At 36.0% G+C, this 14775-nt stretch overlaps 1 protein-coding gene across 1 annotated transcript in view; it reads right to left on the bottom strand.

The window, feature by feature from the left end:
* ATRX (alpha thalassemia/mental retardation syndrome X-linked) overlaps positions 1–14775 on the bottom strand; it is a 70052-nt gene that overhangs the window by 31039 nt on the left and 24238 nt on the right. Inside the window, exons 9-15 of the mRNA XM_010285902.1 lie at positions 12250–12328; positions 5555–5685; positions 4854–5033; positions 3077–3170; positions 2417–2525; positions 1655–1834; positions 1130–1271 (exon numbers count right to left, since the gene is read on the bottom strand). Coding sequence (XP_010284204.1) covers positions 1130–1271; positions 1655–1834; positions 2417–2525; positions 3077–3170; positions 4854–5033; positions 5555–5685; positions 12250–12328 — 915 coding nt within the window. The remainder of the gene's footprint in view (positions 1–1129; positions 1272–1654; positions 1835–2416; positions 2526–3076; positions 3171–4853; positions 5034–5554; positions 5686–12249; positions 12329–14775) is intronic.

Genomic DNA, 14775 nt, shown 5'->3' with positions numbered 1-14775 from the left:
TGAAAAGAGATAGCTGTGATCACTGTAAGATCATGGTAATTCTTAGAAAAGCAGTGCTCAGGATAATTATTGATTCATTTCTGTCCAATGGGTTGTATGCGGGATGATCTTTGTCTTGAACTTAATTATATTCACAGTTTTCACTGAAGATGTGGCAAACAGGCTATAAAATATTACTGTGCAGGTGACTGCAATCTTGAGGACAGGGAGAAAAAAGGAGACAGAACGAGAAGTGGCAAGGACTTCATGAAAAGCCTAAAATGATCTTGGTAAATTAGCAAAATTATCTGCAACCAACTGGAAGAGATTCTGCCACAACAGATCAGATGTGAAGCTCTATGAAGAGGAAAACAATCACGTAAGAACTGTGACAGCTGAAAAAGGAAAGGAAATATATGCTGCATAACAAAATGCATTAACAACGTGAGGGTCTGCTAGGTGATTTTTTTTGCTCTTTGTTCTTTACTGGGGAGTTGTGTTCTACCATGCTATACTTGGCACAGGTAAGGCTTCAGCTTGATTGCTGTGTCTGGTTCAGGGCACCTCCCTTTAAGAGCTGAAGCAAGTCCAGAAGTTTCTTACTCAAATGGAAAGTAAGGAAAATTGAAAATAACAGAACGAGCTGTGAAGAAAATTATGATGGGTTATTCTCATTTTCTCCTTCTTCACTAGAAACAGAATACGGAAAGAAGATGGCTTGATTTGCAGGTATCAGGTACCTGCACTTGTCAGGTATAAAAAAAAAAAATTTCTGTGGAGAAAGCCAGGAAAATACAGCAAGATTTTTAAATCTTCACTGAAAACTGTAAAAAGTGAATATACTAATTTCTCAATAAAATGGGTAAACACATATTTGATTCTGCCTCAGTGTGCAGAACTAGATGATACTGAGGACCCTTCCAACTTTATATTTCTAAGGTTCTTTGCTTGTAAAACAGAACTATGTATTGCTAATCTCATTTACTTTTGTTCAGATGTTCCAAAAATAAAGCATTAAACCCGACAGCCTGGCATTTGCCTGCCAAGGAGTTTTTCTTATGATTCTAATTCAGGTTGCATAAGGTGCTGTGCCAGTAGAGCAGGGGCAAGGGGAATTAAAAAAAAAAAAATCGTAACTCTCTTTCCTTACCATCTACTTGGTGTGGTTTCAGTCTGGTAACTATATTCCTGTGAACCTGCACTAACGGTTCTTTGGTTTCTTCATCTTCATCTAAAACCAGCTTAGTTGTAATGGGACATTTCAGAGGTGAAGCATCTTCTATCTCGATCACCTATAAGCAGGAACAGGGCATCACAGGAATACTTCACACGTGAATCATACCAAGCATTTGACGGACACTAGTTTTAGCAAAATTGGAAATCATCATTTCTTTAGTAAAGAGAAACCTTATATCCTTTACTTCGTGAGAGTGCTTTTCCCCATGGAAAGCAAAGCAGGAGGCAAGTGAAACAGCTTTCTGAAGACCTCAGTAGTCTTAAATAAAGCTTACAAGTGCTAACTTGCAGGAAACTACAAATAAAACTTGTGGCTCACAAGGCTACATATAAGTACTTTTAAAATTACTTATCAAATTAAATTGAGGTAGAATTATGTCATGTTAAAAATAATGAACAAGTCAACTTCCTAGCATTTTGCAAAGAAACCAGAAGATACCTCTCTCAGTTTCTCTCTCTCCCGTTCTCTTTCTGCTATACGTTTTCTTCTTTCTTCTTCTTCTTTAAGTGCATTTTGTGTTTCTGTTCTCAGCTTATCGTCTTTAATAATTTTCCTTATTTTTTTCCTGCCTTTTCCAGGAGATTTTGAATCATCATTGTCCTCATCCTCAGAATTACTCTGTCACAAATTAAATAAATGAAGTATTAGCAAGAAAATTATAGCACAGACCATCAAATCCTTCATGTTTAGACAAGCTCCCAAACATTTTTATATACAGAGGTGGAGTTTAGCTCATAAGAAAAGGGTACTTTTTCTAAAAACAACTTAGCCAGCATGACAAAAGAAGTGCCACCTTAACTATAATGTATTCTGAGATATCAAAGATAAGCCCAGCTGTGCTTCTGTTCTAGTGGTGCTAGATCAGATCAGCTATCACCTATCACATAGGAAACAAAACTCTAATACTAGGAAAGCCTTAATTGTGTCATCATCTACATTTAGTTTAAAAATGCCATTTACTTAAAAGATATCATGAGTTTTTATCAAGGTCTACACAGGAAATGGCTTTAGTTAAACGCAATTTTTTTTTCCATAATGGTGCCGTTTTACACCTTCTAGTACTGAATTAACATTGAGTAAAGTTGTAATTTTTTACTGTACTTTGTACAGAGCTGTTTGAGCTACCCAAGTCCCACAGCGCTTGGCAGAAGAGACAGGAGCTCCTTTTCCCATTTATTAATTCAAAACGCAATATAGTACCTTGTTGTTGTTTTCACTTGAAGAATCCTCTTGAACCTTTATACGCCTTCGTTTCTTTTTCTGTTTGTAACTGCGCTGGTTTTCTTCCGCCTCAGCTTTCTTGGCAGATCTATTAAAAAAAAAAAAAAAAAAAAAAAAGCAGTATTACTGATTAACGATAATAATTCATTGCCTCACTGGAAAACAATGATAAAAAAAGTACACGAACTACATTGCTAATTAACAAAATATATACTCCTTCTATGCAATCAGGGGTTTGCTTCCAAATTCCTTCCTCCCCCTCAACTCACTGGACACACTTAGCTACAGTCTATTCCAGACAACACCTGAAGAATCTTAGAATCGTTCAGTGTTAGTTTTCTACAGCAATCCACCACTCCTCAATTAACATTGACATATTTGGCATTAAAATGCTCGTTTTTTGTTAATCTTGTTTTGTACTGCCTCATCAAATTGCTGTGTACAACGTACTGTGGTACAAATTCAGAATTCTCACGTTTGACATTAAGTTAATTAGCAGATACCAAATTACAGACAAGTGTCATCAAAGGTTTTAAGGACTGATCCAAAGCCATTAACTTTTACCATCTCACTGCCTAAATTGCACTATCAAAACCGAAAACCAAACACAGGATAAGCATAGTTAAGTTTTATTTATACCTTGTCCTTGGACGTTGGTCATCGTCAGACTCACTGACTTCTTCACTAACTGCAGATTCATGAAACTCAGAGTCATTTGAATCATCACTGCTCACTTTAAAAATAAAAGTATGATTTCATGTTGAGTACTATTGGAAAGCTTGCAACATTACATATCTTCTAATTAGGCAACAAACTGTTAAAGATCAACAAGCACCGTAAAAGTTCATTTCAGACAGTACGGGATCCATTAAACGTACTAGTAAGAAACAACGGGAATGTAAGGGGTACAGAGGAGAAAAGTTTAACGTGTAAGTACTAGCTGAGTCCTGATAGATGGCATATTATGCCAGTAAGACTTGAGGTCTTTACGCATGAATACATCTAAGTACAGTTTACAAGCAAATGACAGAAAGCATTATCTTAGCAAGCATCACATTTCAAAGACAGTGGGTGAGGAGGAGAGAACGCAATGGGGAACAGTGCAGACCTTCGGAAAACAAAAGATCATTTTTAGTTAAACAGAAGCTTTTGTTCCAAATGTTTTAGATGTAATTTTATAAGCATACTTCACAATTCATGCAAACAATCCTTCTTTACTAACAACATCTGCAATGATATTAGTTTTTATGGCTTGAAGTTTCTTCAGGTAATGCAAGTTTAAAACTGACTCAAAAGACAATTAAAAATACAGCTAAACTAGCAGCGTGAGGAAATACTTCCGTAACTACTTTTAGGAGCTATCACTGGCATTTACAGGTAATTAAGACCAGCATGCCACTTAGCACCTTTATCATTTCAAGTTTGACCTTGAAAACAGTGGAAAGCTTAACTGTTTTATGAATAACATGCCTTAAAACAAGGATTGTTTTACATATGTGGTAAAATGTAATATTAATAACAGAGGTCTAAAAAAGGGCGAGCTGAAATACAGTATATTGTTCTACTTGAAAGTAGTGAACCTAAAAGACTTACACTAAACAATCCTGAGACCCAGCCTGGCTGCATCTTATTTGCCCACTGCCACTATAATTTACAATTACTTTTCTTCAAAGACATGTTGGTAGAGTTAGAATTCCGTAAGGGAGGAAAAGCATGTCTCTACGTTCAGATCAAAATGAGAGTTTTCATGAAGGAAAACTATAAACAAGTCGCCCTGCATCTTTCAGCCCGCGGAACACTGCAAATGATGGCCAGCATTGGTGCAACACTGAGCACAGAAACGTCCTGTGCACCCTTACTTCCGCTGGCCGCGAAAGACTATCAACACCCACCACGTGGCAGGAAGCATTTATCTTTACCGTCGCTCCTCTCCTCTGCTCAAAAAGATTAAATGCAAGGGGCTGACAGAGTCTTTGTTCTTGCATGCACCCATGACAATGAAAAATCAAAGCCAAGCATCATTTCACAGTGCCATCTGCTGTTCAGCTAAAGCTTGCAACGGCTAAATCCTAGGATGGAGAAATTCCTGATGCACAAGGGCCTACTAACAGTCCAAGATAAAGGGAGAAATTACATCAAGGACAAGATTGATTTTCAGCTAATAGACGTACTGGGCTTGCCTCTGTTATTTAAGATTAATATTCTAAGACTCAACAAGATTAGTCCAATTCAGATGATACAATAAGTGAAAGAGAACTGCATTTGCATTAGACATTTTAAATTCTAGATTTAATACACGAGGAAGTTTATACAGAGCTCTTAAAATGAACAGTGTCAGATCTCCGTTCTGACAGGCTCTGGACTTATTTTATAGAAGAAAGTACTTTCTGTGACAAAAAATGTTTGGATTATGTACCTTTCCTTCTATTTCTGCGCTTCCCTTCTTTTTTGTCTTTTGGTTTCACCTTTTTTTCTTCACCAGACTCTCCGTCGCTCACTGTCAGCTTGTGCCTCAGCAGTCTGTGTCTGTATCTAGGCTTCTTTGATTCTTCTTCCTCTGAATCCGATTCAGAATTATCTTCCTTCTCATTCTCTTCTGTCAGAGACAAGAGTCAGTACAACATGCACACTGGTCATTCTTTTCTTACTTAAATTTGGCAAGAATTAAAATCTGAATTGATTTAGGCTATATTCTGTGCTTTTCCAGGAAATTTTAGGCAACAACATGCTGCTGTTCCCTCAAATTTTAAGTACTTCATGCTGCCAGAATGCTTGGAAGGCGTGTTCCAATGACTGTATACATTAGTCAAATCTCTCCCATGTATTTGCACGTCTTACTATTCTGTATAATTATTCCTCACAAATCCCTAGGACTTCTGAATTGGTTACAAAAATCAGACTATTAACAAAAAAATACACTTACGGGAGAGTAAGAGAGATGGACAATCCTCATGACCACGTACACTGGCCTCTATCTGGCAACTACCTATCAACATCAATGACCTTTTTTTCTTGAAAACAGAGGAAACTTTAGTAATTATAATTTTCCCAAGTGACCTTTTAAATTATGACAGGCACTACAGCACCACTTTTTCCCAGATGCTTTTTGGTGCTCACCATCATCTCCTGTGTTCTCATTTTGCTTTCCAGTTTTCTTTTTTCCTTCATCCGATTCATCATCTGAAGATGCATCCTCATCAGAGGAAAGATTGGCTTTGATTTCTTCTAAAAGCATTTTCTTGGCAATTCTTTGAAGTAAAACAGAAAAAACTATTTATTCCATTGTTCAAGTAAATCTATGAACGATAAGTGTAATCCTATACCATTCAGAACTTCAAAAAAAGGGTTGAAAGCTAAACAGAAGAGAGACACATGATGAAAAGTCAATTAAGACAGGCTATGTCAGCAAAAATCTCATGTTAAATGTAACATGTTAACTTGCTTTTAGAAAGCAAATCTGTATAATGCTTCTCAAAAAAGAAGTTTCATGCTTTACAGCAAGACTGGAGATTGCTATAAAATGTACAAACTTCAACATCTCATTTTATTCATGGTCTATCTGGATGGACTCCTGTCAGTTGTGGGAAAGGCACCTATATGAATTCTAACTGTAACAAGAACGTGAAGATGCTGCAGACCAAATCCTAACACTCAAATCATTCCCCCCCAAATGGTTCTCATGCTTCCTAGATTTAAATCCATGAGATTCATTTCCTGAGGCACTGAATCGACTTGACTCATGTATATGTAAACATTAATAGTTTTAAAAACTGTGTATCACTGAATGCATCTTTTAAAGAAGGCGAAAAAGGTTATTGCAATATGCATTAACTCACGGGTTAAAAAAATTAAAAATTTATTACCCTACCTCTACATAGCTTGTCAACTGTGATACCATTCTAATTGCCTGGGCTCACCCTACTGCAAAAGAGATGCTGTAGTAATTGAAGCAACTCGTGATGTCTCGAGAAGAACTGGTATTAAGTGCCTCGGGAAAAAAATCCACACCGGATCCCTCATGTAACTACAAGCACTTGCCTTATAGCAACTATACCAAAAAAGTGTATATACACATACACACAAAGAAGTTTTATCAAATATTACAGGACCCGAGCTTCAAAGAAAAATTACCATCTTATTTCCTGTTCCACAAACTGTGCTCACAATTTAATTTCAGCACAAGAATGTTTTCAGCTAACATACAAGAAGTTACTATGGAAAAATCATTTATTTACATGCTCTTACAACATAGAAAAAAACCTTATATGAATCTATCCAAGGCAAAATATAAAATGATACGTTAAAAGCACAGGAAAATTGTGGACCTATCTGAGAAGTCATACTTTCGGGGGGAAAAAAAAAATCCTGGAAGAATGAAACCAGGCCTGCCTCATATAAATATCAGAAATATTATAGTTTTCATTCCATGGTCGTCAATTTTAAATGATTTTTTTTTTCCCTAGGTGAAACCTAGTCTGTCTTGCTTTTCAGGAGAATTAATGTATACTGTATGTACATAGTTCAGGATGGGAAAGCTTTCATACCAGTCAAAACAATAGTTTAAAAACCATGAAACTGAACCATAATTCAGGCTTCACCTGGAAATGGCAAAGGAACAGTGATCTCTTAAGTACAGCTTCTTATACCTTAGAAAATTGTTACTTTTATGTGGCACCATAAAATAGGTTTTAAAGAGTCTGTATTTCATTTTTCAGCATGTAACTTGTGCCTAAAACAAAGGAACTTTTCAAAGGGAATTTTCCCACGGTATCTTTCCTAACACTTCATACAGTTTTTTCTATTTTTTGAGTGGTAGTATGTTTTCCACAATGTATATTCTCCTATTATTAAAAGATGGAAGTAAAATGGTTTAATAAACATTTAAGATTGCTCAGTCAGTCACATCAGCATCCGAAACACTCCCCGCTCTTTTCAGAAATGGCTTGTGAAGAAATAGCTGATTAAAACTTTCAAATGCAGTACTCTTGGTAGGCTTTAATTCCATATATATCAACAGATCACAGTGTGAACCCAATGAAAACTGCTAAAGTCCATAGATAAGTAACATCCTCTTCCAAATGTTTATTTGCATTAGGTCCTTCCAGAGGACTTGGAAAAGGAACTTAGGTGGGGGTTTTTTTGGTTGGTTGGTTGTTGTTTGGTTTGTGGGTTTTTTTTAAACCCACCACATCATGTATAATAGCAAGAGGAATAAACAGCTCCTTCCATAAGAAATTAAGACTGTATTTCTTCCATCTCTTAATGATCAAAACTTTTTCTTCAAAATTAAAGTGCTTGTCATGGGTTGGCATCTCTTTAAAAGCTTTTAACGTAAATTATTAACCTTCAATTGTACTCCGGGAAACGCAAACAGCAGCAGTTTGGCTCCTTTTCTTGTTTAAAAAAATAGCAATATCATCACCAAAGTTTTACTTTGGAAGAGGAAAAAAAAAGTAGAAAAACAGCAGCAAAATTTTAAAATTCAGTCTGAAAGCACTGCCTAGTAACTGCCTTTGACTTACTTTGCGCTGTCCTAAATTGCATTAGCAAAGGTAACACAACTTGTATGTGGATAATAATACTTACCTTTCATACAAGTCACCTTTAAAATTTTATTTATGTATTTTTAAACAAAGATTGACTTTGGTTCTTAATAAGAGATGACATACATTTTTATTTGTTCTTTTATGAAGTATTTTTTTAAGGGGAAGGGGGGAGAGAAAGGCAAATGTACCATTCACCTAAAAATACCGTGAACAAAATCTACTATCCATAAACAGAAGATGCTCTTATTTTACTACTAATCACCACCATAACCACCATCCAGATTGGGTAAGCTTATTAGTTTCTAATTAATTCTTTATAATAATATTGATTGATAAATTATTGCTTTTATACTCTGCGATAGAAAATTAGAGGTTTTTTTAGCTGGGACAAAGATTCAACCGCTTTGAATCAAACTGCGATGGAACTGTTTGTTTAGTGAAAAAAGCTACATTCTCTTCAGTGTGTTCTACTGGTATGATGTTAGGCTAAAAATGTAAGACATTGTTGAGACATTCAGAATTTAAAAGATTCCTATTCTTAATGTAACTACGTATCTGATAGGAATTAAAAGCGTAAACAATATCCGAACCTAACGGATTAAGCCTTGTAAATGCATCTGGCAAATGACTGATGTAACAAATGGCTTATATGAACTAGAATAAATGGAGTACTGGACTCTTGAAACCGGTTTTAAATTAAATGTGGCTCAGGATAATGTATCGTATTTCTATTTTAAGATATGAAACCATTTAAAGTGACCAGGTTTCTAAGCTAAGAAGCTTCCTATGCCAGCTTTAACATTTCAATATTTGCATTAGCATCAAACTGCAAGTACCAAGAAAAACAAGCTATGATAGCGTGAACACTCCCTCGCTCACATTCTTCCAGAGAAACCCATGAAATTCAAAAGATACCGTAGTATTTACTTGGGTCAAGGACATAAAAGATATTCTTGGCCAACCCAATGTAACAGTTGAACACTATAAACAAGTTTAATTACGAAGCACAAAGAGCTGTATGACCTCCAGCACAGGACTTCAGGTAGTTTAAAAAAAAAAAAGATACAATATCTCTGCATTTCATTCATTTCTGCCACTGATCTGCTGTGACCTTGAGAGTTGCCCTGCTCCATCTTATCTAAACTGATTTATCTAAAGGACACTTTCCCAACACATATTTATACAGTGCCTTACAGAATGGGATTGTAATCTCAACCAGGACATATATAAACAACTCCAGAGTAACAATATATCATTTTATATATATCAGGATTTAAATACATTTCACCTTTGTAAGAATGACACCAACAATATATATTTATAAATAATGAATTGGTTACTATGTATTTTTTAACTTACACTAGAAGAAAACATTTTTCTTTTAAAGAGAGAGAGGCAAACTGAAAGTTACCCAGGGGTTGCTTAGTCACAGTATGGGACTACTTTAAATTATCCTTCAGACATTGCAGCAAAAATGGAATAGTAGGTGCAGCCTCTCACGATGTGGAGTTAAGTCCACGTGGTAATTTGCACCATTCCTGTTCATGAATTTTAGAGTGCCAATACGATGGACTCCTCTATAGACTGTCAAAAATCTTGGTGAGACAATGTTACCACTGTAAAAATAATTTTTCTTCTTAAAAAGTTGTACTTTTAAATATTAGTTAACTATCATGACGTATTATAAGCAATTAGATTATATCAACTCACACGTAGTGTTCATAAATACCTACTAATTATATGTAGAAATAAGGTTGCCCAAAACAAGCCTTTGGGCAGGGGAGAACATTTTTGTGTGGCTAATAAAAGCCACCATTCTTTCAGCTACAGTGCTACTGAATTAAATGGGCCTTTGATATATTACTACAAAAATTTAGAACCATTTAAAATATATTTTAAGAGACGAGTATTTGGATGAAATGTCGTATTAAAAAAAAAAAAAAAAGTGAAAACTGCCAAACACCTTTTTCTAAATACTGTACTGTCTTTGTCGAAACAGTCCGATTTTCAAGCTGTCAGAGTTGTATTAAATTAAATGCTTGGACAAGAAAAACGTTTTACAAAAATTTATTGCAACCATCAAATACTTAAAGGCATTCTGCATTAAATACACTATTAACTTCTTAATAAACAAAACTACTGCAAACATATTAAACAGTACCATTTAAGAGATCAGAAGGACCAATAATAGATAATTACACAACATAAGATGAAAGCATACAGCACTGTATGTCATATTATGACCCACTTGGATATTGCATTTTGGCAAAGATGATTTCAAGACTATTAATATTCATGTCATGCACATCCAAAGGTATGCAAATAACAGAACATCTAAACTAGAGACTTGCAAACATGAGAGTTCCCACACTATAAATACCCGATAGGTACTACGTACCCTCTTTGGCCTGGAAGAAAATAGGCAACTTATCTGAATAGTAGGTAAACTATTTAAACACTTTTGTGTTGAGCAAACAGAAGAACAAGCTTTTAACTTCTTGAAATTTGTTCCATCTTTTTACATTTTATATATCTGATTTTGGTGCTAAGTACAATGCGTGATGAATGTAAAATTAGACTGCAGTTACCAGTTAACATGTCTTAAGATTGACAAAACTGTTTATTGACAAAATACCTCCCCGTCTCATAAATATATATTCAAATATTCCCTAAATAAAAACGTCAACAAAGATTCAGCTTAAAAACAAAGTACAGAAACTGATTTTTAAACCCCAAATTCATATTACTGATTTGTTTATTATCAATTGGGTTAACTCATTTCCCAATATAGCTCTTAAAACTAATAATTAAGATCTGTCAGTAACATTTGTATGGTAAACATTGAACTTTGACAAAAGTGTACCGGCTTAGTTATCAACCAGAAACACTTGAGAAACAAACAAAAAAGAAAAAAGGAGAGAGAAAAAAATGAAAACAGGACTGAAATTAAAGTATCATTTTAAAAAATCTTGTATTACCAATGTTTCAATATTCTGCTTATGACCCTGTGCTGTCAAGTCCCTAAAAAGCATCTTTCTTTAGAAGTTGAATTATTTGATTAAATTTGATGACTGAAAACAAGCAAGAACTACATCAGCAGCAACATTTTGATGCCAAACTGAGGTCCGTAAAGGATATAAAACAGTGTTTTCAAAATTTACTTCAGCCACAGATCAAAACATACAACTCTGTGAAACAAAGATACTATATTCTAAACTAGTAAGGCTCAGAAGCAGAAAAAAGACTCCATCAGCAACTGTGCAAAGCTATGAAGCTGGTCCCACACATGCTATATGGCCAAAAAAAAAAAAAAATCAGTTTCTGAAATACTGTATAAAAAATTGTTGTTGAACAACTCTTTAGTCTAACTACAGTAAAACCAAAAAATGAAACTGTGGCTCGTAATTGAGCAATACTTCATGTTGTGCATTCACTCATTAGGAAATGAAGCTTTTACATTTTTCTAGCCAGGCTAATTTTGATAACTACAACGGTACTGGTAAAATATGACGTCTTAACTAACTACGTCTTACATAGATTCATTTTTATTGAACTCGAAACTGAAGCAATACACATACACCACAATTTTGAAAAATATCTATTCAAAGACTTAAAAGGTGTATGTATAATTAGTCTCTTCGATACCAGTTGAGCCTATGCACAGTGCTTGTAGAATCAGGGCCTTAACTACCACATTAGTCAACTCAGGTATTCTTCAGTGGATTAAAACTCAGTTTAATTAACAGCTGAAAATATCTAATACTCTCTTCTCCACATTTGTGTTTTCTCTTTATTGAGAAAAGGTGTTTCAATTAAAAAAGCAAATTATGTAACAGTAATAACCAAATTCAATCTGAAAATATCTTATCACTGCATATTGCACAGATGCAAATTTTTACCTTCTATTCATATAACTAGCTGAAATTCACATTTATCAGAAGTAGGTTTTTACCTGCCTGAATGAAATACTTGTCACAAACCTCACACTTTCAATGGGAACATAAAATGGACAGCGCTGCAGTGCATTTATAACACACCCTATGCAAGGTGTGTTAGCTAACACTTCTAAATACTTTCTTTGCATTTCTGGATTTTGGCCTCTGTTTTCTGGCCCCTTGTTCAAACTTGCGGGAAGCCCGTGAGCGAGTCTTTACAAGGCAGGCAGTCGTGGTTTTTACAACCTGCTTGCTCTTCCGTTGCGCCGGTTTGCGCCCACGCCTAGGGTGTGTTATAATCTTTTTTAAGTCCTTACGGGTGGTATCATACCTATTCTCAGGATCGTCATCATCATCATCTTCCTCCTCCTCCATTGGAACAGCCCTTGATTTAGTCTCTCCCTCATCTCCTGGGGGAGGAAGGGGAAACAAAAAAACCACAAGACATAAACACTTAATACGTGTAAAATCAGCAATAAACAACACAGCACGTGAACTGATTTCTCCATCAAGAATCCCCATAAAATAGCTTAGTAATACCACCACTTTTTTACTAGCAAGCAAAAAAAGCCAGTTACCTATCGACATATAAAAATAACTATTTTTAATAATAATCATCCTTGCCCATTTCTGCTTTCAGAGTATCAAAACCAATGCATGTACATTTGTTGTGTATGTGTGAAGACTTGCGCTTTGAAAACTACACGTGCTATCCTTACTGCAAGTATCAAAACTCAGCTGCACTCCACAGATACTGTCTCATACGGAAATCACATCAAAACCAACAGCATGGGACATGTAATAGGGAAATAGTAGCACAATATACCTGCCTTTAAGCTCCTCTGCACTCTTTTGGCTGAGCTGGAGGAATTCAGATTATTTCTAGCATGCTGCCAAGCCCCTTCCTTTTCTCTCCTTCTTCTGACTCACATATAAGTAAGTCAAATCCACTAGTTAGTAAAACTGAGCTTAGGAAAAGAGACCTCAAAATCCTCATGAACCCAGATTCCCTTATTCGTAAATCCTACTGTTCATTTTCTGCCTGTGGGGAGTGGACTAAAACTGCACTGCGAGAGACTTGCTCCAAGTTGTTTTAATGTACACTTGTCCTGGAATTACCACTAGCCAGATGTCTAACAGGACGGTATAAGAGGTGATCACAGAAAGTCCCTCACTTTTGGGCTTAGATAAGTAGAAGTATCCTGTTGGTTAAACCAGATTCTAAGTCTTATCCAACGATCAACCTACATAGCTTGTTCAGACACAGAAGAGACTCCTTTATTCTCCTATTAAGCCAAAAGCAAACTGAAGAGAAAGGGCAAGTTTGCCTCCTCTTAAAATAATATAACAAAGGCAGATTCTCATAGAATCATACAATAACTAAGGTTGGAAGAGACCTCTGGACATAATCTACTCCAACTCCATCCTCAAAGCAGAGCTACCTCTGAAGCGAGGTCAGTTTCCTCAGGGCCTTGGCCAGTCCAGTTTTGAGTATTTCCAAGGACAGGGATTCCAGAATTTGACAGGGCAACCAGTTTCAGGCTTTGACCATCCTCAATGCAAAGAACTTCTTCCTAGTATCTAATCAAGAATTTTCCTTGCAAAAACATGCATCCACCTCCTTTCATCCTTTTGTCATGCATCCAGCTCAGCCGCCTCTGTAACTAACATTAGATGACTAGAAGACAGCAATTAGGACTTCCCATTTTTAGCATTCTCTCTCCAGGCAAAACAAACCCACTTCTCTCAGTCTAACTCTTACTGTCAATCATGCCACATCACCATCTCATTTTTCCAATTTGTACACTGTTACGCGTCTCTCCCATCCAGTAATTATCCAATCTTTCCACTTGTGACTGGCAAATAAAGCAATCACTCTCACTGCCTCAGACACCTTCAGATATATTACAACCAACTTTTTCCACCTGGGCCATTTCAATACCAAGTCTATGAACATACACTGTACGGGACCAATTTTATTTTTAGAGTATTTTTCTTTGATGGTCCAGGGATGCCGAGAACTGTTGCATATGGGTTACTGTCACCGAGTACCATCAATTGTCTGTCTACGGGGAGGGTTTTAACAGCCACAGCAGCTACTACACGCAAGAAACTAGTTTATTACTATGCAAACCATTCGTTATCTGCACTCTCTGCCAGCAGTACTATCACTGGGGAAAACCTTGTTTTGACACCCATCAAGGAAAAGCCCTAGAAGTCCCCATATTACACACGCAAAGACGCAACTAAACTTACTTCATCAGAGGACCTTGAAAAACAAACATTGCAGGACTGAAAAATATGCAGAGTAACAAACTTATTTTCCAACTGTTACTCTACAATGATGCAAAACACCATTAATCAAACTCTGCTTTTTTACAGGGCTCTAAATCCAAAGCAGCATAGCACCTGTGAAAAGCTACCTTTGCATCTGCAAAGATTAACAACCCTCCAGAAACTTAACTGCAGGAAAGCTTAGGGAAGAACTGGGTCAGCATCAAGCTGGTAGAAAAAAGGAGGAACACTATGCTTAATTTAAAATCCGTGTGTGTTGTTTGTTTGAGGAATGGTTTTGGGGCATTTGTGCTTATTGTTTGTTTGTTTTAAAGAACCTACAAACAACCACCATCTCATTTTGCATTTAGTGTCAGCCTACAAAGGCTTTTTAGGAAAGCCAACTTGCAACTATGTCCCTTCTGCTATCTTCATAAACATATTGCTGTTTTATTCATTTTTTGTTGAATTGCAGCTTCGCAAAGCACTGTAACTGTTGGCTCAGGTACAGTAAAGTCATGTACAGAAAGTTCTATAAACCATCATTAGAAGCAAACAAATAGGTAACAATTTACCTGTCACT

Source organism: Phaethon lepturus, unplaced genomic scaffold (assembly GCF_000687285.1).
Source record: "Phaethon lepturus isolate BGI_N335 unplaced genomic scaffold, ASM68728v1 scaffold13214, whole genome shotgun sequence".
NCBI classification, from domain to species: domain Eukaryota; kingdom Metazoa; phylum Chordata; class Aves; order Phaethontiformes; family Phaethontidae; genus Phaethon; species Phaethon lepturus.
The sequence above is the reverse complement of the archived record's forward strand: the minus strand, read 5'-3'. Positions and strand labels throughout refer to the sequence as shown.